The following is a 23,195-nucleotide window of genomic DNA, read 5'->3' as shown; positions in this document are numbered from 1 at the left end:
AGTGCAAGTGTCTATAAAGCTAAATGTCAAAACAAAAGATTTTGAAAATAGGTATAGATAATATATTCGAGGACACGAATATACACACTAGTATGTACTAGTATACTATACACTAGTATGTACTAGTACACTAGATGGTATTCTCGCTTGGATAAAATTTTCTTCATTTTACTGGGAAGAAACTTAAAAATGTTTTTCATTTTCTTCCATTTTAGTTGCACAATAAAGTTGGATTTTTTGTAAAATATTTCCTTTTCCAAAGGAGTTCACGTGGCACTTCACCAACATCAGCTCAGCATTGTGACCAGCATAAATAGCTTACAAACAATATACGATAAGTTGGAAATTTCTGTCTGCTCTTCCATGCTTGCAGCCAATTAAATCTTTTTTGGAAGCGCTAGTTATAGTGATACCTCTATACAACAGAGCAGTATTTTATAATAATGCTATTTGTATAGAATTCTTTTAGTTTTCAAATTTTTAAAATCTTTGTGTTAAAATAAAACAAAGTAATAGTAATAGGTAATTTTCGGTAGGCCAGCCAGACCAGCCTTAAAATAGAAAAGCGTAAACATGCATTGTCGTTCGTCTTTCTATATAGAGAGCCTTTGTCTTTGAGTTATTATCACTAATATGACGTGATAAGTAATATGCTCTTCCTTCGAGTGTCGCATGAGGGCACTTTACTACACTAAAGGAATACGTCTGAAAATGGGTAGCAGCGGTCTCTTTGCTACTACCTTTTTTATCGACCTGTCTGGTGCAGTGGTGAGAGAGGTGGTTTCAAGTTAATGGTCGCGGGTTCGCTTCCCGGCCGGGGTAATTTGAGAATTTTCTTTGGTCTAGATTTGACCGAGGTTAGCTACCAAACCGAGTAGTGAGGTAGATATGGATTTAATATAACTCCCATACTCCCCAACAGATTAGACTGCACCATCACTTACCATCAGGTGAGATTGCAGAGATTGCTAACTTGTAGTATTATAAAAAGTTAAAAAAAAACCACCTCGATAAACAACTCGTCTGCCTAGCGTAGTGATTGTGGGCACTCTCCCTTTGAGTCAGGTCTTTAAGATCAAAGTGGACTGTTTAAAGCTATAGATTGATGATGACGTGATATTATTTGTTAAAACCCGCCAACCCGCATTGAAGCAGCGTTGGGGATGCAGATTCATTTTTTCTCTATGGCTGAGGATGATGAATCAACAAGAATTATAAAACCCAGTAGTTAGATTGCAATTCTAGTTAGTAGGTATATAGCTAAGTTACAATTTATTTGTTAAATTACATAAAATTCTTATCACAATCAGTTTAGGAAAAAGTTGGCTTCCTACCTATTTAAGTATCTGCCTACTTAAATCATTTAAAATTAAAACACCTACTGGCTGAGGTTATTAACTATTTATCTTTAACTAAAGCGGTAGTGCGCAGCCTTTGTTGGTTGTTCTTAATCATAGAAAATTAATGAATGCAGAGTATGAGAGTAAAAGTACCTACCTATAAAAGTTACCAACAGCGGAATGTCATACAAAGTTGATGACGCGGACATGCGATTTGAAATAGGCGGCATCATCGCGCTCTTTCCCTCTCATAGTTCGTACCTCAGACCTCTCACCTCAGCCCTCACTGACCTCCCTTCTCAAATCCTCAGTAAGTCAGCAGGTGTAGAGTTGTTTGAACGTTTGTACTCTTTATTTATATAAACATCGCTCATAATATGAAGAACCTTCAACACTAGATTTCCACAATCTTATCCTATAATCGTCATTGAGTGATAACTTATCGTATGCTATGACGCGCAGATATAGTCATTTTATGTTCTCGCAAGTTGTGCGACTGTGTGGTGAATAATTTCTGTAAAGTGTAATGAGTGTACGTTAACTTTAATATCAAACAAACCTTTGTATTGGCGTTCGGTGAAGTGTTATCATATTTTCGTGATGTCGTTATTTAAGAAGAAGGCGCCTAAATATTCCGCGCCTCCTGTACCACCCGCTCCGGCGGAGGAGATACAAAACCACCCGTCTAACGGTCTGGACAATAATAATGGTGCTCAAAAGTCGCAGCTAGTGTTTCACTGTCAGCAAGCCCAAGGAAGCCCGCTTGGCCTTATTTCCGGATTCTCAAACGTTCACGAACTATATCAGAAAATAGCAGAATGCTACGACTTTCCTCCGGACGATGTAAGTTTCATCATTACATCATTTACGTATGAACTTGTTCTTGCGGTAATTAGATAACTAAGAGCCTCTATCATTACACGCGCATTATTTTTTATGACTTAAATCAATAAGTACTACGTTTAGGTGTAGAGTAGTGATGACTGAGTGGCGGTTAGTGGAGCGCTACGACCGACACGGAGTCGAGTTCGAATTCTGAGCAGATAACACAAAATGTGATAACAATGATCACACGCAAACTGCGAGAGAAATTCTGGCTTACTCAGTCTCACACTAGTTATTGTTATCTAATAAACAATACCTAGTACATAACCCGCTTATTGTACAGTGGGTGTACTAACTCCGAAAAATAAGTTTCTTTTTAGCTAATTCGTTTGATAGGTTTGTTACCAAAATTTAAAAGTATTTGTACACAATTTGTATTGTGCAAATCAACACTATTATATCGCCTCGACACGCTTTTAGAATTTTGCTTTTCACAAGCAAACTTGGTTATGCGGTTCGGTTTTTGCGAATCGGTCAAATATCTAAATAACTAATTATACGTTTTTATTCTTCAAATAATATGGTAACTTATTAACTAGCCATTGGCTTGCGAGTAAAAAAGGTCAAAATGCCCAAACCCCTAACAATAATATAAAGAATTAGGTTTAACTTACCTAATGCAGGTAGGTAAGAAGGTTAGGTAAAAGTCTTCAATCTGAGTTATGACTCAAGGTGCCGAGACATAGACACTGAGCGAGGTTGAGCTTTTAACTTCAAGTTGCTCCAGCAGTGGATACCTATTGGCTGATGATAAAGTGGATGATAATGATGATGATGATAACCTAGACCAGATGATTATATTAGATAAGTCTTGGTCATCTTAAATCTAATACTTAGTAGCACTAGCAGATTCAAGTAGACCTAGAGTTACATTATATCGCTAAACTTTTTAATGTTAATTCTAGACACATCACAAAACTGTTATTTATTATATGTAGTTAGTTACTTACCTTATTGGAAAAACGTTTTTCACGTTTCTCCATAGGTGTGTTGACCGCACATTATAATAGAGAAACGTGTACGAGCTCCGAATTTCTTATTTTATCGCTTTCCATTGCCTGCTTTAAATTAAATGCTACCTCGGTAGTTATATCGATTCATTACCGGCGATTTAGCGTAACCGACAAAATCAAAATTTTAGAGGAGTTTTATTTAAATTACGCATTTTGACATTAGTTCAGATATATGCTGTTAAAACGTTAAATATCAATTTAACAGCACATTTATCTGCAATAGAACAAAAACAAGACAATGAAGAAATAGCTTTTGGTCAGTTACGCCAAGTCTGCGGCAATGGCTTGAAATATCTAGATAGGTATGTACTCCCTATACATATACCTAAGCAGGGTTGGTAGGTATATATAAATAAACAAAAACCGTACTGAATTAGTTATCTACAAGCATTTCTCGTTTTACGGAATTGCAGTGTAAAAATAATACAAGAATTCAGACTCGTAACCTAAAATATCACTGCTTAACTGTAAAAAACATCAGGTTTTTTAACAACACGAACATTATGTAGTGAGTAAACACTTTGACTTTATATATAATCTCACCTATCTAGCCTAACATAAATTAATACAGCTAGTATTAAAATTTAAAAAAAATCAGTAAATATTTGTTCCAAATCTTGACCGTGTAAAATTTTAGAATAATAACGGCCTCAGACCTAGCCTTTCATATTCGCCACATAAAATTAAATAAACAAATTAAGGTTATGTTAGCCGTTCATTACTTCAAACAAACTTATCAAGCCTCCAATATATATAGATTTGTTATTTAACTATTTAAAAAAAGTTGTACGATAAGTATGCTTTCTGTCACCCTTACTTTTCAAATTATATTCTATAGACGAAACTAATACAAGATGCTCAAGCAGGGATTGCCTTAGGAGTTATCGGTAATGGGCAAGTGATTTATAATCTAATATATGCTGACAATTCTGTAATTCCATTCAATAAAATGTCCAAAAAATATAGATTGTAAAAAGAGTTAACGAGTGCAGCAAAAGAGTAGGGTTAATATTTCCAAGTCAACTAGCTACGGGCCAGCGTAATCTTAACTTGGTTTGTTTGCGGTATTCTGCGATAAATTTTATATCGATGCATGAAAAAATATCTTTTTCTGAGCTCAAGTATGACAAAAATGATGTTAAGGCTTGTTCCCAAGCAAAACCCTGCGGTAGCCGTTTTGTGTGCAATTTTTAGAAACTATATCTACTAGTTCTATTTTCTAGATGAAAATCTTGATCACATGCATAGCCTCCTTATTGTTTACGCAAGTATTTTTATACATTATTTGAATTTAATAATAACATTTGTAAACAAATAATTTATTTCCTGATAAATATTTACCAGGAAATAAATTGTGTAATTGATTATTTTTTAAATAAAAATCTATAAAAAATCTCCTCCATACATATACTGGACAGAGTGAATAAAAACTTAGGATTATTTGCTCGGAGACACTCCTTTAGTAGGTGGGACTAATTACTAGGAAAATATAATTTTAAACTTTAAAAAACTGAGATTAAATATATTTCAAATATTGTGTCATCGGTCCTGTTTTAAGGCGTTTAGATAGATACGGCCTTGAAATATAGATCGAAACTGCAATGTGTTCTGCTTCTACACTTCTAGATGGCGCTATTCTGCATCTGAGGGCTGAGAGATATGTTTATCTTAATTTTAGCTTTTCAGCATCGATTTTATGATTATTGGCAAAGCATGAGTATAACGTAGCTTTTATTTATATTACAGAATACAGATGCTAGTTACAAATTCAAATACTTTTAAAATTCGAAGTGGTTACTGATGTACCTACTAGAGTTTGATAATATGATCTACTAGATACAGGAGTAGTATAATACAAGTCCGATCCGTTTCGTTAGTGCCAGTAAATCCGACTCCGATTTCCTGTTTAGTGTGGTGGTAAAGTTATTGTTTATAAATCATATTTAATCAGTGTAGGTACATGCACATTTATCATAAGAAAGCATTTATATGTTTAACTTATATAGATCCTTCATTTGATAAGCAGTTAGTGTTTATAGATAATTTGATAATAAGTTACTAACAATCCATAGAGTCACTTATAATTAAATTGTAGTTAGTTACCTTACCATTATTAATAATATTGTGAATAAATTAAAAAATAAGAAGGGGCTAAGGCCGTCGTCCACCACGCTGGCCCAGTGCGGATTGGTGGACTCATGGCGAACTCTCAGGCATGCAGGTTAGGTTTTATTAAGATGTTTTCCTCCACCCTTGAAGCAAGTGATATTTTAATTGCTTAAAACGCACATAACTTAGAAAAGTTAGAGGTGCGTGCTGGGATTCAAACTCGGCCCCCGAAAAGTGAAGTCGAAGTCCTAACCACTGGGCGAGCATCGCTTTAATTACTAAACGGTGTTATATTAAATAAATCCTATAATAGTTAACCTATAGTTAGTTATCCTATAGTTAACTAGCTGTTGCCCGCGACTTCGTCTGCGTTTGATTTTGTTTTTAAAGTATTCAGTATCGCTTAGCCTTAAGTGAGTATTGTAGTATATATATACATATATATATAACATGTGACAAATAATTTGCAATAAAAAAAAATTGCGACTATAATTAAAGATCTAAGATATCCTATCTCTTAAGTTGGACCAGACTGCTCACGTTGAGTCAATTTTATTTAAAATCGGTTAAGTAGTTTAGGAGTCCATCGCGGACAAACATCTTGACAGGAGATTTATATATATTAAGATTATCAGTCTTAGGAGTTATTGATTTTCATATAATTTCAAAGTCAAAGTCAGAATATCTTTCAAGAAGGCCCATAGATGGCACTTATGATGCGTAGGTACATTAGTAAATTACATGGTAAAATATTTGTAAACTTAAAACTAAAGCTACGAGGCGAGCGTTCCACCACAAATTTAGCCGGTTGTTCTTTTTGTTATCACCATCTCACTATTAGAAGAGCAACGTGGTTAGAGCAATAATTAACACCCAAGCATTTTTATCGGTTAAAATAATGTAATACTATAAGTAATAGGACTTTTCTTACAAACTTTGAACTTTAAAAAAAGACGTCCAAAATGTCAACCGGTAGTTTATTGTTTCCTTAAACGATTTACAAATTGTATGTAACTTAGTATGTCTCAGTAAGTTTACCATACAGAACTTTAATGGAAAGATGGCCTTATAATAAAATTGGTTAATTATATTTGTCTTGCGATCATTATCAAGCGGAGGTTTTTATTTATAAAGCGTTCTAATTAAAATTAAATAAGTAGATATTTATTGAAACTTTATCAGACACAACGGGTTGTTGATATAGTTTTTCTGTGTGCCCTTATTTGAAACGCAGTATAGTTTTATTAATTACACTCAATTATTTTGCAAAAGATCTTCAATAAACTAGTTACCTACCTATTTAACCGTTGCACAATGTCTATAAATAGTTCATTACCCACATTGTTCAGTCCGTCCTCGCTAGAAGTAAACCGCGATAAGAAAAAAGGCTAAACTCAAACGCACATTGGTAAGGACAGGGTTAAAGTTTTAGTTCTACTAAGGCTCAAATAACTGCCTATGAATAAAAGGTCCTGGGTCCTGGGTCGGAGCCAAGCTCAGTACCGTACGCAGTAGCGTGCACTGTACGGCAGTGATTTTGTACATACATGTACAAAAGCACTGCCTACCCTAAAACTTATATATAACTCGTATAAGAGGTCGATTTTTGCCGTTTTATGCAATTCTCCCGATGTATGCATACCATGGTACGAAACCCACTGACCGTACGGAGCTTTCTGAAATAAAAATTGTAATATCTCCCTGTAGGGCTACCATGCGTGCTTGAATATGTCTACCCGTTACTTGTGTTACGTGTAGCCTGCATTAAAAATCAAAGCAGCAAAATAAACACACATAAAATTGTTTTGTAAGCAACCGCAATATTGAGGAAGAATTATTTAATGACCGATGCGGCATAAACCACGTTCGCCATTTATTCATAATATATAGGTTGGCACCTATATTTTGAATAAACTTTTTCCACCGCTAAACCGATGAGCGTATCAGTAAAGCTGGGATTCCACTATTAAACCAGAATAAAAGAGTACGTGATTGTGTTGTCCAGTGAAAGCAAAATGACAATTTCTTGCCGTTAAATTAAAGTGGAACAGTTGTTGCACTTTAATTTAATGGTACGTACTTAAGTTTAGCGGATATTGTTTTGTGGTATAATTACATAGATTATCTATAAATAAATAATAAATAAATAAATATACTACGACAATACACACATCGCTATTTAGCCCAAAAGTAAGCGTAGCTTGTGTTATGGGTACTAAGATGATGAATAATTATATGAATAATATACATAATTTATACTTATAATATATAGATAAACACCCAGACACTTAAAAACATTCATGTTCATCACACAAACATTGTCTAGGTGTGGGAATCGAACCCACGGCCTTGGCTAAGAGAGTAGGGTCGCTGCCCACTGCGCCAATCGGCCGTCAAACTATGATACACAACTCCTTATTTTGGTACACAAGTTAGATTTTCAAAAGTGGTATAGCCATTAGTAGGAAGGGCATCTTTGGGAAATCTGTAACTTTTCATTAAAAAAAATTTACGTCGCTGTACAGCTTTGTCCGGCTATAGCGAAGTTTAACAAAATACGTAAACTTCATCTTTTTTCCATTTGTAGCTTATGCAAAAGCACAGCACTAAAGAGAATAAAACGTCCTTTTAAAAAATTACCGAAATTAACTGCAGTCTCTACGCACTATTATATAAAATCGTGTAGATTTGCTTGGATTTCGCGGATTATCTATAGCAAAATTAAGATCATTGTAGGTAAGTATATCATGGAATCGCGCAAAGTAACGCTCGTAAACGTTATCCAAAGCTGGTTACGGATGTAAATATTCTTCCTTTGGCTAATCTGTGAAGGTACCTAAATGTGTGACTAGCGATATTGTTATGATTTGAATTTTGAATCAGCAATGCCGACCAACTTGTATTGATTCACATTTACCTTCTACGGGTCAGTCAAAGGAAGTATATTCACATCCGTATCCAGCATATTGTATAACGTTAACGAGCGTTACTTTGCGCAATTCCATTTAAACATATTTTTTAAATATGTTTTCAAACTCATACTTTTGGTAGTAAGTAGGTTTGTGCGTCAAAGTAAGTAACGAAAAGTTTGTCAAAAATAACCGGTAGGCTGGTGCGAAAAATGGACTAAGTAGATATGTATATGTATCGCATCTATGTGTATCCATATATGTATCTTGATACTCTCTTAGACAAAGACAATAAAAACACTAGGCTCGTTAAACTCGTAAAGTCATCAATCATCATTTACGTCATTAACATTTCCGCCTGCTGAACTCTACTATAAGACATAGACCTATCTTGGGCTTCACCACAGCCAGTCTTAATCATTTCATCCTCTTTCCGTCGCTCACATCTTATAGATGGGATGGAGAGATGGGTAAAAGCGGTCAAAATAAAACTGCATAAAAGCGACTAACTGGTACTTACAATTTCATAATAAGTTTAAACCATAAGTTAATAACATTACTTTGTTATTAAATATACCTAAGTATTTGAAAAAATAGGCATGGTGGGTGGCCACCTATTCCATTGAATTCAAACGTGATCTAAATTCAAACGAAAGCCGTATTAAAACAACAACAAGATAACTGGATCCGTGTCAGTCACCGGCATGGGCATCATTTAATTTTACACTTCTATTAGGCCATTACCTGGTATCGATGCCCAAAAGCACCACGCTGCGCTGGGTATACGGCTTGGTAATCGTAATAACAGCAAATACGCTGCTGCCCATTCTTTATATTCCCTTAAGAGTCATTTTATACAGTTCCTCACAGCGTTGGAAGATTTAACACTGCAAAATACAGGCATATATATATCTACACTATTGAAGCGGTGATAGCGCATTGGGTGGGAGCTCGACTTAACTTTCCGGGGCAGAGTTCGAATCCTAGCACGCACTTCTTACTTTTCTAAGTTATGTGAGTTTTAAGTAATTAAAATATCAGTTGTTTCAACGGTGAAGTAAAACACCGTGTGGAAGCCTGCGTGCCTGAGAGGTCTAGATAATGTTCTCAAAGGTGTGTGGAGTCCACCAATCCGCACTGGTACGGTCTTAACCCTTTCTCATTGTGGGAGGGATCCGTGCTGTATTGGGCCTATGATGATGATTTATGCACAAATCACGTTACTACTTTATAATTTTTGTGAATCACATGGTCACTTGTTATCGATGTACATATAAGTACTGTATATGGTAAATATGTTTATTGTTAGTGTCCTTAGACGTAAGTAATGAGTATCACTGTACTTACACTTATTAACAAGATCGGATCGTCGACATGTATAATCAACCTACTTAACTACCTATTTAATAAATTCGATCCAGTTAACAATAACCTTCGATAGTTATTATGATAACGCTAGGAAGTTTTTGTTAACGTTATTTAGTGCTGGTTATGTTCAAGGCAATGGTCAGAGTAGGTTAAGATTTTTCTGCAAGAAATCTCTATTTAAGTGTGTTTATCGTCTTCTGGGCACGAGCTTCGGATGACCTGTTTCATAAGAGCTAGGGGTTTTTTTATAGTAGGTACGGTTCCTCGCGACTTCGTCCGCGTATAAGTCAAACTTAAAAGATAGACATATGCTATCCCGGACATTTTTTTAGAACTTTTAAAGGGGAACAACTTTGTCATACGTGATTTTATCGAAACTTTAACCGTTCGCGCAGCGCACGCAGCGGAAGCTCTCAAAAGGAGAAAAATAAACCCCAATTATGGACCATTATTCATTGTTGCTATGCTCCTATAGGTCTTATCTTGATGATATAATATAGCCTACAGCCCTTCGTCTATTCTACACTGAAATAATTTTCTCCTCCTAAACCACCTCCGAACTCCTAAAATCATCGCGTTCGAGTAAACAAACCAAGCATGTCTGCTTGGTCCACTTACTATCAGGTGGGCGAAGCCAATGCTCGAAATACCTACATTCCTACCTGTATATATATACCTATAAATAGGTACATTTTAAATCTTAAATCAATATTGCTAGCCATTGACTTTATCATCAAATAATTGAATGTTATATATTGGCCTGATACAATTTTATAATACTTAAAAATTATAATATTATTAAAATGTACTGCTGCTAAATAGGATCAAATCAGATTTGGATCCAATAACGTAGAAAGAAATTACGGCTACGACTACGGCTAGCATAGACAGGAGCTGAAAATTATATCCCCCGAAAAGGGATATATTTACGTGCCCACTTGAAAAAGTACGGTAACAGCCTAACAGGTACAGGAGAAGTTTACCCCCGTTTATTACTACACTTATATAATTTCCTTACGTGTGCCAATGCTCGGAGAGTTGATATAACTGTGGGTTAAGGTAACCGGGGTGAAAAATGAGTCCTGTCAATGCTAGCCGTGAAGGGGTAAGGTAACTTGAGTTGTGATGGTGTTGTAACTAGGCTTGTTAATGGAATCCCTGCGATATACATCCCTACTAATATTATAAATGTGAATGTAAGTTTGTTTGTTACGCTTTCACGCAAAAACTACTAAACCGAATATCACGAAAGTTTGTACACATATTCCTGGAGGTATTAGAAGTAATATAGGATGCTTTTTATCCCGAAATTAATTCAGTTCTCTTGGGAGAGGGAACGAAATTGTTTGACGATTTTAAACCAGGCTTAGATATCCTAATAACCACATAAGGATATCTACACAAGCGGACGAAGTCGCGGGCAACAGCTAGTATAATTACATAAGTTAGTTAAAAATATCTCTAAAATTATCTGAAAGTAGCAAGAATACGTCATGTTTGCCTTTAGTGACATTGATTATGTTTGCAAGTGTCATCCACAGTGAGTGAGTAGGTAACGAATTTGTTAAACAATGCGGCATAATTGTATGTATAACAATTGAAAATCAGCTACCATTAACCGCTTATGTTTTCCAAATAATATAGGCGGTAGTCAGAAGGTAGGTTGCACTTTTACGCTTTTAACGCTACTTTTTAGTTACAATAAAATCGCATTGGTTTGAACTTGATAAAACTTAAGTTGATTCTATCGACAATGATTCACTCTCTTATTAGATGGGTATCGCTATTAAATGAATACCGAACAGTTACACGATAAATGTATTAAGCTATTATTAATTGTTTTTAATTTTTAAAACCATTTGCACTATCTAATTGGATTTTAATTTAAATGGTCGCGTCACTGTGAATTTTTATTGTTGCTTTAGCCACTTACACTATTTCGTAGTGACGTGATTCGTTTACGTTTTTTTCGTAATATTAAATGTTGATGTTTTTCGAAACAGTGCAGAATAAATATTATATAAGGTTGTACTGTTGGCACAGTTGCCTGTTTGATCTAGTGAGTACAACTACGGATCACGAGGTCTTTGGTTTGTTTCGTTCAAAGAAGAGAAAACCAACGAAGAATCTTTTATAATTACTAATTATTATACTAAAAGTATTAGTATTATAGTATTACTCAGTTTTTTAGTATAAGATTTTATTCTGAGATCAAGATAATTATTATCAACCAATTTCCAGCCCACTACAAGTCTCGGGTTTCCTACTAGAATGAGAAGGGTCTAGGACGTATTTCACCACCCAGACCACTTTTTAAACGTCTAGACAGTGACTTTCTTTAGTGACTCTACCTACTATGAAGAGGCTGTTATTCAACAGCATTTAACAGTTCAACAATGTTCAGAATTTATATAATACTAAATAAATAATTGTTTAAACTTACGTAAACATAGATCTAATTTTACCTGCGGTATCATTTTTATAAAAGCATTTAAAAGCTTATTTCCATACCACCTAAGGATTTCTGTACTGTTCTTAGAGGATATGCAGATTTCACTTATTTATGTCCGTTTCTATTAAGTGGACTGTTTATATCCACTTTCGTTTATAATGACTAATGTTTGTTGCCTGAATCAAGGACAAGCCGAGACCTTACAAACAATTTAGTATTTACAATATTAGTAAGGATTTTTATTTAGTCGGTAAAACACAAATGTATGGCAATAGGTTGACCGTGACAGTTAATAGCTCGCGCTTTAAAGGTCAATGGTTAAATAGCACATGCATTTTCTTAATATTTCACGGCCTAAATAGGTACATTATGGCTTTCTTAACTTCACTTCAATAAGTTTGTTTTTTAGGAGGTTACAAAACAACAAACAAATTGGTCAACAAATTGGTCTATCCACATTGCTCACAACTCCTTATTATTCAGTAAACCTTAAATGCTAAATTTCTTAAATAGTCAGATAACAATAGTGGTTATTAATAATTCTTCATAACTCCTCTTGCCTCCTAATTATTTATTTAAAGTTATTTCGAACCGTGATAATAACTCATTAATCTTATTTAGGGTGACTGGGTTCCTAGATTATTTACATTTCATATGTATGGAAAATGGATGTTCTTTATCTGCACCATGCCCCACTCATATTTCTTTTTAAAATAGAGAAATCTTTGTCCAAGAATTTAAAAAAACGCCTGGCAGATGTGAAACATCGAAATTGTATTCTGTAAGTTATTGCAGATATTGCATAATAAAAAGATAAAGCATTACAAATTTGTTCCACACATTAAAAAAAATACAACAACATGGATAACCACTCCTTTTTGCAAGTCGGTTAATAATGACTGTTTCATTACAAAATTAGTATTCATTTTTATTGTTACATACGAAATACAAAAATTCAATCACTTAATAGCGTGGCGATGCGTCGCCACGTCAAAAATCATGTTTCTTATAGATCTTTCACATCAAAATTTGTCAAACAATAAAACATTTCAATTTATGCTTCAATACAGTAGTAATTTGATTAATCAATATTTAGCAAGAATTTAACGTAAAATATTTTAGATTACAGTCTGTATGAGTTTTAAAATCGTCACCTTTAGGTAGACACCAATAAATAAAATTTGTATTAGATAGGTACCATTTCACCCTAACGCAAATTGAAACCGATGAAGTGCTGTAACTAGTAGGTACCCGGGCTTTGTAACATTATCTTCAGACGAGTATTTGGTTTAGGTTAACGTTGCATCCTTTATTATGTTGCATTTATTCATTAACATTCGTGTAACCTTTTCTAATACCTACCTAATCATTTATTGCACAGTAAAGTGTATCGATATCTGTGGTAGGTGTACTGCCGAGATTAGAGGAATTTTAAGCTCTGGCACTCAGAGTCTTTAACGCTTTTTATATTACTAGAAATTGACATGAATTGGTGAAATCGACATATTAACTTCTTAAATCGAGAGTGGAATGCTTTTATAACATTATATGTAGGTACAGGTACATATACTATGCATATCATATCATAACAGCATCATTAAATTTTGCATATGTTTAACACATTTTAAATCATTGTTATTATACAATTGATGATTTCTTAATAACAAGGTTGCTTGTAAGAAGGCCGCGGTTGCTTTCATCTCGCATAGGGTAGAAAAAATGTTTAGTTGTAAAATGATGTCGGTAAACGTAATAAATATGCTGAATTTATTGCCAGCTTCTTCACTGTAGAATCTGACTTCCGAACTGGTGGTAGAGTCACTATCACAAGACTGGCTTAGTTGGAATAAATTAATTTTTAATTTTATGGATTACCTATTCTATTCTGTGTCCCTGCTCTGGCCCTTCAGCACTGCTAGCATAGGTAAGAGACAATTATCTCTCCGGGGAAAGGATAAACATTTATCTTCTCCCACAGCTTCATCGACTATCAGAGCACTGGTGCACAAATGGAAATAATATCCAAATAATATATATGTAATAATAAACGGGCGTAAACTTCTTCTATAGCGTGTTCCCGTGCTTTAGCAGGTGTAAACGTTATTTATATCCATTATCAGGGGATATAATCTGGGGATATAATTTTTTCTGCTGCCTGTGCTAGCCCTGCAGGGTGACAAATTGGAATAAGAAGTTGGAGTCTATCCCCCTTACGTAACTTAGTGATAATAACCGATGCGACGTGCTATTCGATTAATGATTTCAGATTCAGCACCGAAAACTTTCATAACTAACAATGATTTGGCCGACGCGGGAAATAAATACTAGACCTTGACTAGCTCACGTCACGCTAACTTCTAGCAGACCAAATAGGGCGTAAAAGCTAAATGTAAATGGGGATAACCCGAGGTGTGTCAGTGTGATTCCGATACCTTTATAAGATACGGGAAAGTGGTGATAGCCTGGTGGTAAAAGCTACGGCCTCCCATTCGGCCACTTTTGCGGGGACGGAGGATCGATTTCTTGCTTTAACGGCAAAGAAAAACTTCATGAGGATACCTGCATGCCTTAAGTTGTCCATAATGTTCGCAAAGGCGCGCAAAGTCTACGAATCCACATTTGCCCAGCATTGTAGGCTACAGCCTAAACCCTCTTTATTTTGAGACTCGTGCCATATGTAACTAAAAGCTATCCTTTAACTACTCAGATGTCTACTGTCCGTTTCCTGTGTGAGAATGTAATCGGTTGATATCAATGAAGTAGTCTACGCAGCTATCTAAAAGTTATAAAATATCGTATGTAGTTATCGCGCCATATTTATGTAATTGGCCCCAAACTGTCACTGCGGAAGCACGCACGGCTGCGCGGCCAGGAAGTAAATCGGCCCACGGGCGCAGTCTCATTCGCTATGAACATTGCTATAACAGCGGATCGCTGCTATAATTCGCCTAAACCAGTACAAAATCCATGCTAAAAGCCGGCCAAGTAACAGTCAAGACTCGCACGTCGAGGTTCATTTTCGTTAAGAGTTAACGTATAAATATTGATTTTGTTAAATTAAAGAAACAAAAAAAACACAGAGGGAGTCATAACGACTGCACACAAATGAAAACTAAAAACAATGGAATTATGTAGGTACTATTTTTTAACAACAATAAATCAATTAATTCTAAAGTCAACATCACCAATAAAAATCGGTTTGGTGAGGAGTTTTATAAGGATTGAAGTAATTATAAATGACACCGCGCAGATCCCGTTTTTCGCGGAGTAAGCTATTTAAGCTTAATGATCAATGTTAATCATAGTATTCCGCAAAGTAGCCCGTACTTTCATCAAATTGTCTTATATTCAAAATAAACTTGGATAAACTAAATAGCTACTAAGCGATCTCGCCTCTTTCATCCATTTTGCCAGTGGAGCGGCTAATAGTGTTGCACAAACCCACATGTGAATCATTTTTGAGAAGTCGAGGTCATTGCAACTCGTTTCGCACACTTACAATTTCATAAAAACGATCATTTCGTAAATGATCTATATGATCCGCCTTTATAGGGGATATTATCAGATTAAAAAAGAGATTTGAGGGGGTGAGTGGTTTATCATGTGCCTCAAACATGGGACATAGGCTGGTCCTTATAGGTATATAGGACAGATCCCCCGTCTGGTGAATAAATAAAAATATAATCATACCAATAGTAAAAATCTGAAGACCTCAGATTATAAATGCATATAATGCTAAAATTCATTACAATAATAGAAGAAACATAGTCAATCTGGGTACCTACCAATTTGTCTAATATGTATATTAACTAGCATTTCTCGTCTCATGTATTAATAGGTAAATACGAGATAGGTAGATAGATGTAAAGCAGAAAATGTCGATTAGACATGCTATAAGAAGGCGTGTTAAGAAGCATAATCTTACGTAATTAGCTAAATAGGAATCGATGACGACCAACACCTAAGTTATTTATCGTTCATTTTTATGGTTTCAGATTTTGTTCTGCACATTGAACACTCACAAAGTAGATATGAAGAAGTTACTCGGTGGCCAGATCGGATTAGACGACTTCATATTCGCACATAGGAAAGGTCGGCCAAAGGAAATAGAAATAGTTAAAACCGAAGATGCCCTTGGCTTAACTATTACGGACAATGGCGCAGGATGTTCTTTCATCAAGAAAATTAAGGAAGGATCTATTGTATCCAGGATACCACATATAGAGGTAAAAACTGACGATATTACTTCATCTTTAAATCATCTGGCTGGTGGGACCTACTCTTCACAAAATAAGATCATATTGTTTCTGCATAGGTGTAATAAATTAGAATGCAGTGTTTTTCTAAGATACCTAAGAACTTTAGAATTTAATATCTGAATTTGTCTTGACAGTCATGTGTCGAGGTGTTATTGTTATAAGTTAGGGATTAGGTAGGTACTAATTTTTGGCAGACTTCTCAAAAGGAGGAGGTTCTCGATTCGGTTGTATTTCTTTTTTCTTCTATATTTTGGATAGTGCATAGATTTATAAAACGCTTTACTTGGTACCGCCTTAAAAATGTTGTATAAAATATCTATTTCTTGCTTTTCGGTTGTAGGTATAACAAAGTTGGTTCGTTTAGGCAAATTGGTATTTTTGGTTTATGTTTTAGTGAAGATCTCCCTTACACTGGTCATAATATTTCTCGTTACGTTAGTAGAAGGTACAATTTGATCAAAAAATAATATGCATTTTTCGATAGGGTTCGATCACACGAACTGCTTTTGCCTCTTTAACATTTGGGTTATAAAAATAGTAGATAATCGAATATGGCTTCTGTCACAAAAACAGGAAAAGAAGTTATCAAAATATTAATATAAAGTAACAACATTTCGTTATTTTTAATATAAATAAAATTATATACAAATTATTTCAGCTGAATTTGTGTTAAATGAGATAGAATAAAGTTTAATCCAAAACAGTTGTAATATAAAAACGGTACCAATACTAAATTAACTTTGATGCGGTAGGTCTTCGTATGGTCGTAGAATCTGCAGCGAGAATTTGATATCTGCAATCGCTTCTGATTGACTGGAACTAAGAAATTGATAACGGCATAGGTAATCGAATTTTGCATTCCGTCGGAGACCACTGTGACACAGATTCAGGTAATTATCACTAGCACCAATTAAAAATCTTTATCGAAAAGTTAGAGGCTGTTACCTAATCCCACCCACTACAAGAAGAATGTCACCGCAATCCAACTGTATACGAGAAATTATTATTCCAATATTTATCTGCATAGATATTGATGCCGATTCCATTGCACATAAATGTCTGAACTAAAGTAAATTAAAAGGGTACAAGAGCGGACTTCCTTTTCAGTATGTTCTTTGTGAAAATGTACACTATTTTTTTTAGTTAAAAAAAATCTATAGTTGATAATTCTTACGGTGGTACTGCTACTGTTTTGAAGCTGTTATTTACTTTAGCAACTTTTGCCATTTCTCCCTTTTGTTAGACAGCCTGGTCTCATGGCAAATGCCGCCCATGGCGGTTGACCTGATAAATACATCGTAAGCATGTGTCTGAAGTTGAAGCCAAAAGCTTCGCCGCAGAAGTGTCATCGATGCTTTTTTATGTTACTATTGGCATGCACTAAAATATTCCCGAAGATAAGTTAAGAGAGTTGTGTACCAATTAGTAACAGGCTCATAACGAGGGCGTTCTAAATTATTAGTGAAGCCAAACATTAAGACGTGAGTTACAAGTTGCTTGCATGTTCGGGCCCTAATCCTTTATTTTCGGATTGTGCTAAAATATATAATATCTTCGTAACTATTTACTGAAGTGAATATGTTTAAATATTCATCGTTCAATCGTTAATTAAAAATTAAAGAGTTTCAACTAATGAGGCTTACTAGAATACTTATGACAAAAAAATAGACAATTCCTACGTGTAAATAAAACCCGGCACAGCTTGACTTATTTTTAAAGTGTGTAGACAAACCTGTTGCTCTTTGTCCTTCTTTGGAAGTGTCGCATTAAAAAAACAAAGCAAGAACACTAATGAAGTACTGGGTGCCATCATTGTGATATCTTATAGGTTTTATTACTAAGAAAGATCCCGTAACGGTAGCCAACCTAAGTCATTACAGATAAGTCAAAGCTTGCAAGTCAGGTTGTAGTTACTTAGATAGTACGTGTGCATATGTATAACTGCATGCCGGCCGGTCAGTTCGCTTGTATTTGGAGGTTGCAATGTAATTATTGTCAACTGCAATAGAATTGCATCCGAAGTGTAATTTGGCTTGCAGTTGAAATGTAGTTCGTTTATAAGAACTTGATGAATAATAATGGAGAAGTTATGAAGTAGAATTAGTTATACTAATTGAAAAAGCGTAGAAATGTACTTCATATAAGTGCCTATCTTAAAATATTTTTTATAATTCGTATTTGAAAAGAATAATAACATCTTAATTCTGTTTTATTACCCTGACGAAAACTGAAGTTTCACAGGTGTAGGTACAAGAGAGTAGATATGTAACAAGTAACCAATACAATTGAAAATGCTATAATAAATAAAAAATTACGCGATTGGTTTTCCTGTTTAGCGACCGTCAACTTTTATTGGACATGAAAGAAAATGTCTGGCCTTTGTTGGCCTATATTTAATGGTCGGTCATTCCCCTTGTTAACAATTCTGAATACTGTAGGAAATAAACTATTATCGTATTAAACTGCTCACGCTTATTGTAACTACAGATTGGAGATCACATCGAACGATTAAACGACGAGAATGCAGTCGGCAAAAGGCATTACGAAGTAGCAAAACTTCTTAAAGACATACCCAAAGGAACAACGTTCACGATTAGGCTTATAGAACCATTAAAAAGTGGTTTTGCGAGCATCGGTCCCAAAACTGGCAGCGCTAGATCGGGAAAGAAGCAAAATTATGGATCTGGAAAAGAAACTCTCCGATTTAAGGCTAACGGTGTAGCCACTATAGAAAATGAGGTACGTATTTGTTTTTATTAAAAAGTTCCTAAATGCGGGAGAGTTAACTGGTTCAAATCGTCACCCAACGAATAATCGTTATGTCCCTTCCATGCGTATATTAACCTTATCTCAATGTCATAGAGTTGTTAGTATTATACGCAGTGGCGTGCATAGAGGGTATGCAAATTATATAAAATGAAGAAAATCTCCAGTACGAGTTATAATTTTTTTTTACGATAATTCATTTTCAGCATCAGAATGAATTTTTCTTACGACATACTTTTTACTATTCTTATTGCCATTAAATAAGTCAACGGTGCCGTTTCCGTTGAACACGAACCTCTAAATTACACTGAATTGACAGGTCTGTTATTTGTGTTATCCTTCTTCTTCTTCTTTTGATTTATGGCTTTTCGTAGTGCCAAAACAGCACAATGTACTTTGCCAGTGTCAAGTAGCTTGGAAAAGGCACGAACTTTCATAATATCTTTTTGTGGCAAGGGACAACACTATTTTTACATTTGTGTACAACTGAATCGGTAACATTTTACATATACCACAAAAGTTCTTGAAAATATATATTTTTTTAATTTGGCCAAGATTTTTCACGGTACTTTTTTCACATTTCAGCACGATGACAGTTCCAAGGCTGGCATAGATAAAATAAACGGTTTACTGGAATCATTTATGGGAATAAATGACACAGAGCTGGCAACCCAAATGTGGGATCTCTCAGATGGCAAAACGAATTCGATGCAGCTCGCTGAAGCAATTGACAATAGCGATTTACAAGAATTTGGGTTCACTGATGAATTCATCATCGAATTATGGGGCGTCATTACTGATGCCAGATCTGGAAGACTCACTTAGATATATTGTACCTACTGTAATGATAATTATTGTAATTAGGCAATATTGATTATTAATTTAGCCTTTTCTTACCAGTCATAATCATGACTCGATAGTCCAGTTGCATTTTATTGGAATCCAGTACCTAGTGGCTATTGTTATCGATCAACGATATACCTATACTTACCCTTGTCTTTTTTCTAGCTTGTCTTATTGTTATAAATAATCTTTCCTTTAATTATTAGTGTAAAGTAATAGAAAACGAATTCAAAGTTTTTTTTATTTATAAATGTGTGTTATAATATTGTAAAACGTACTTACTTCACCACTCAAAATAACGTAATAAGACAAGTTAAAAAAAATGGACTAACAAGGTACAGAAAAAATAATTTTTCACTTTCCACAAGTTACTCCATGAAACGGTGTTTTTTTAATCTTGATTCTAAACTAAGCTAGACAGCGATTTTACACTGATCATTATCTAGATTCCAGCATTGTCATTTCAACCTAACTCGACGCGTGAATGATGGGTAGGATGGTTCTTTTATCTTCCCCTACTGGCCACCTTTTTTTTAATTTGATTGGTTGCTATTTCTGCGACATTTTTTTTTACAATTTAATTCTACCTGAGTGCTAATTGCCCAGAGTGAAAAAAAGGCTAAAAGACAAATTATTTTTCACGTTGGCATATTTTTTTAAATAAAATTCATGGGTAAAAAACTTCCATTTGCAGCGAGAGTTTTGTACATAGTTCAAGGGAGCAAGTTGGTGGCTTCCCTGACAAAAACATAAACATTTATACACTTATTCAAAAAATGTTCTGACTATTTTATTGGTGCCTATTATTCTTTTCTATACGAATCTTGAAAGGAAATTGACGGGTCTTAAATTAGTAAGTAATGCTCTTTTGCAAAATGTTTCACGTATTTTTAGACTTGTCAATTTAGTTTAAGAATTTGCGTAAAATATCTGACTTGTAGAATATAAGAACCTAGTTTATAGATATATTTTATCTTAAAATTATTAATTGCGTTTGCTTTTTATAAATATTAAAACAGGTAGTACAACTGAGAACGTGCCATAGACTATTTAAGGGTCTGGACTCCTGTTCTCTTGTAAAAAAAAAAGAAAAGAGATTAAGTAAAAAAGGAATTATTATCAAATGATTTTAAGATATCATAAATATGGAAGATAAAGATAAATCCTAAGTAATGCTATACTTATTTATTGTTAAACAATATAAAAAGTCATTAGGGGATACTTAGTACCTACGTAGAGCGTATGCACTATGCATAACTAAGTAAATAGGTAAGTAGGTAGTTATATTTATTGAGTACGTACCTAGTAAACTTCACGATTTCATATGAGTAGATAAAGAGTGTTGATTTAGACCCTATTATAAAAATAGGGTCGATGGATTGGATAATTTTGGACACAGCTAACCGCCATTAACACTTCTTAACAATTTTTCAATTTTCAATAATTGATAAGATAATAAAAATGTTCTATAATGGGAAGGTACATTACTAGTATTTTCTATAAATAATATATATTCTAAATCAAATGTATTATAAATACAGTAAGATGACCAAGATGAATGGTCAAGCCAGCACAAAATGGCGGATTTAATATTTTTGGTGAGTTTCCAACGGGCCACACCAAATCGTGTCACACGGTGACTGTTTAGGAATTTTTTCCCATCGAGTCACACTGACCCTTTGTTGTGACTCGTTGGGATCCGTGATGAAAAAAGTTGTAACAAGTCACAGGTGTGAGTAATAAACCCTTGGAGTAATATTGTTCTGTGGTGTGACTCGATGGGAAAAGAAACAACCCAACCTGTCACATTAATTTTTATGGGTGGTGATGGTAGCTATTAGTCGGGTTATTCCACGAATCCCCATCGGCAATACCTATCATAAGTTTTGCATTTTTGACGGATAATTGTTTGATTTTCATGCGTGCGAATTCATCGAGCGAAAAATAATTGATTTTACTCTTTTTATTTTCATTGATTTAGGTACGATACAACCGGCTCGGTGATATGAAGCAAGACCACTCTAGTATTAGAGTATTATCTACGATGACCACCTTTTTGTAAAAAGTTTGAAATGTCTACTGTGTATCTATGAGCTGGGCCGTGCTTTAAACACATGTGACCAGTGACAAAATTGTAAAAGAAGAAGAATAAGGGTCAGATCCTCGTGAAAAGTCAGACGCTACAGTAATGTAGCTTCTGACTTTGATTTAATTCATGGGTTGACCTAATGGTTCTTTCCCACAGAAATAAATATTATTTAATTAATATTATACTTGGCGCTTAGAACAGAATTGGCACTATTGTTTCACTTCTGACAGAAAGCGTGTTGAACACCTACATCGTAGGAGTATATAAAGAAGAATATTTTTTTATAACTTAGTTCTTGATAAATAATAAAATGTACATATTACCTGCATATACCTACTTGACTCAATTTACTTATCAAAAGGATAACATAGGGATACAAAGATTATGTGTAAAATAAATAAAATATGTTGAAGCTTTTAGCTGTAAATTTTTTATAACTATTAAAGATATTATTGCATAAATCAGTATTTTTACTATGCCTTATTATAAGTTCATGGTCCAGTCAGATCCTTTAAAAACATCCGAAGTTGATGATTTTGGAATGTTGTCTTTGGGAATTTTATGCGGTAAAATTTAAGTGGCTAACCTCGAGTTTATGCGGTTCTGAGACATGGACTCTCCGATCTGCAGACCGCAAACGCATAGATGCCTTCGAGATGTAGTGCTGGAGGAAAGTGCTTAGAATCCCTAGGGCGTGACTAAACTGTTGTTAAGAGTAGAGTTGGACTGATCAAATCAGTACCACACTCGGCACATCAGTTCACATTGCTCTGCACCATGCCGCGGACAGGTCAAGATGGCGCAACATCGTCAAGGAACAATTGCATAATTGAGACCGTTCTTGCAAACTATCTACATTCTGCATTCTCAGTGGTTCATCGCTAATAAATTAATATACTTTTCTTTTTCATCGACATTGAACTTCGACGGCGCGCGCTTTTGTTTGGCAGGAATACATATGGCGCGTGCGTTGCGGGCCGGGTTATATTATCGTTCGCTGGTTGTGGACGTGAACGTAACTGATTTGCTGCGCTCGATTTCCATGGGGCCGTGCGTAGGTGTGCGCTATACAGTCTATAGACTGTATTATTACCTATACTCATTGGGATCAATGAATAATGGTTAAGATTTAATGTTGAAGAAATTTCAATTTGAGCGCAGA

At 34.8% G+C, this 23,195-nt stretch overlaps 1 protein-coding gene across 1 annotated transcript; it reads left to right on the top strand.

The window, feature by feature from the left end:
- Window positions 1–1,612: 1,612 nt before the first annotated feature.
- Window positions 1,613–22,451, top strand: LOC120625733 (PDZ domain-containing protein GIPC3). Its single transcript, XM_039892904.1, has 4 exons — window positions 1,613–2,183; window positions 16,072–16,302; window positions 18,823–19,074; window positions 19,687–22,451. Exons 1-4 carry the CDS (start codon window positions 1,941–1,943, stop codon window positions 19,924–19,926), a joined length of 966 nt encoding a protein of 321 aa, XP_039748838.1. The 5' UTR covers window positions 1,613–1,940; the 3' UTR covers window positions 19,927–22,451.
- Window positions 22,452–23,195: the final 744 nt, after the last annotated feature.

The sequence above is a fragment of the Pararge aegeria genome, chromosome 8 (assembly GCF_905163445.1).
Source record: "Pararge aegeria chromosome 8, ilParAegt1.1, whole genome shotgun sequence".
Lineage (NCBI taxonomy): Eukaryota > Metazoa > Arthropoda > Insecta > Lepidoptera > Nymphalidae > Pararge > Pararge aegeria.
The sequence above is the reverse complement of the archived record's forward strand: the minus strand, read 5'-3'. Positions and strand labels throughout refer to the sequence as shown.

Coding starts and splice junctions, on each gene's coding strand:
- LOC120625733 (XM_039892904.1), top strand. CDS start 1,941: ATGTCGTTATTTAAGAAGAAGGCGCCTAAATATTCCGCGCCTCCTGTA. Junction 2,184..16,071: donor ACGACTTTCCTCCGGACGAT/GTAAGTTTCATC, acceptor TTATGGTTTCAG/ATTTTGTTCTGCACATTGAA. Junction 16,303..18,822: donor CCAGGATACCACATATAGAG/GTAAAAACTGAC, acceptor TTGTAACTACAG/ATTGGAGATCACATCGAACG.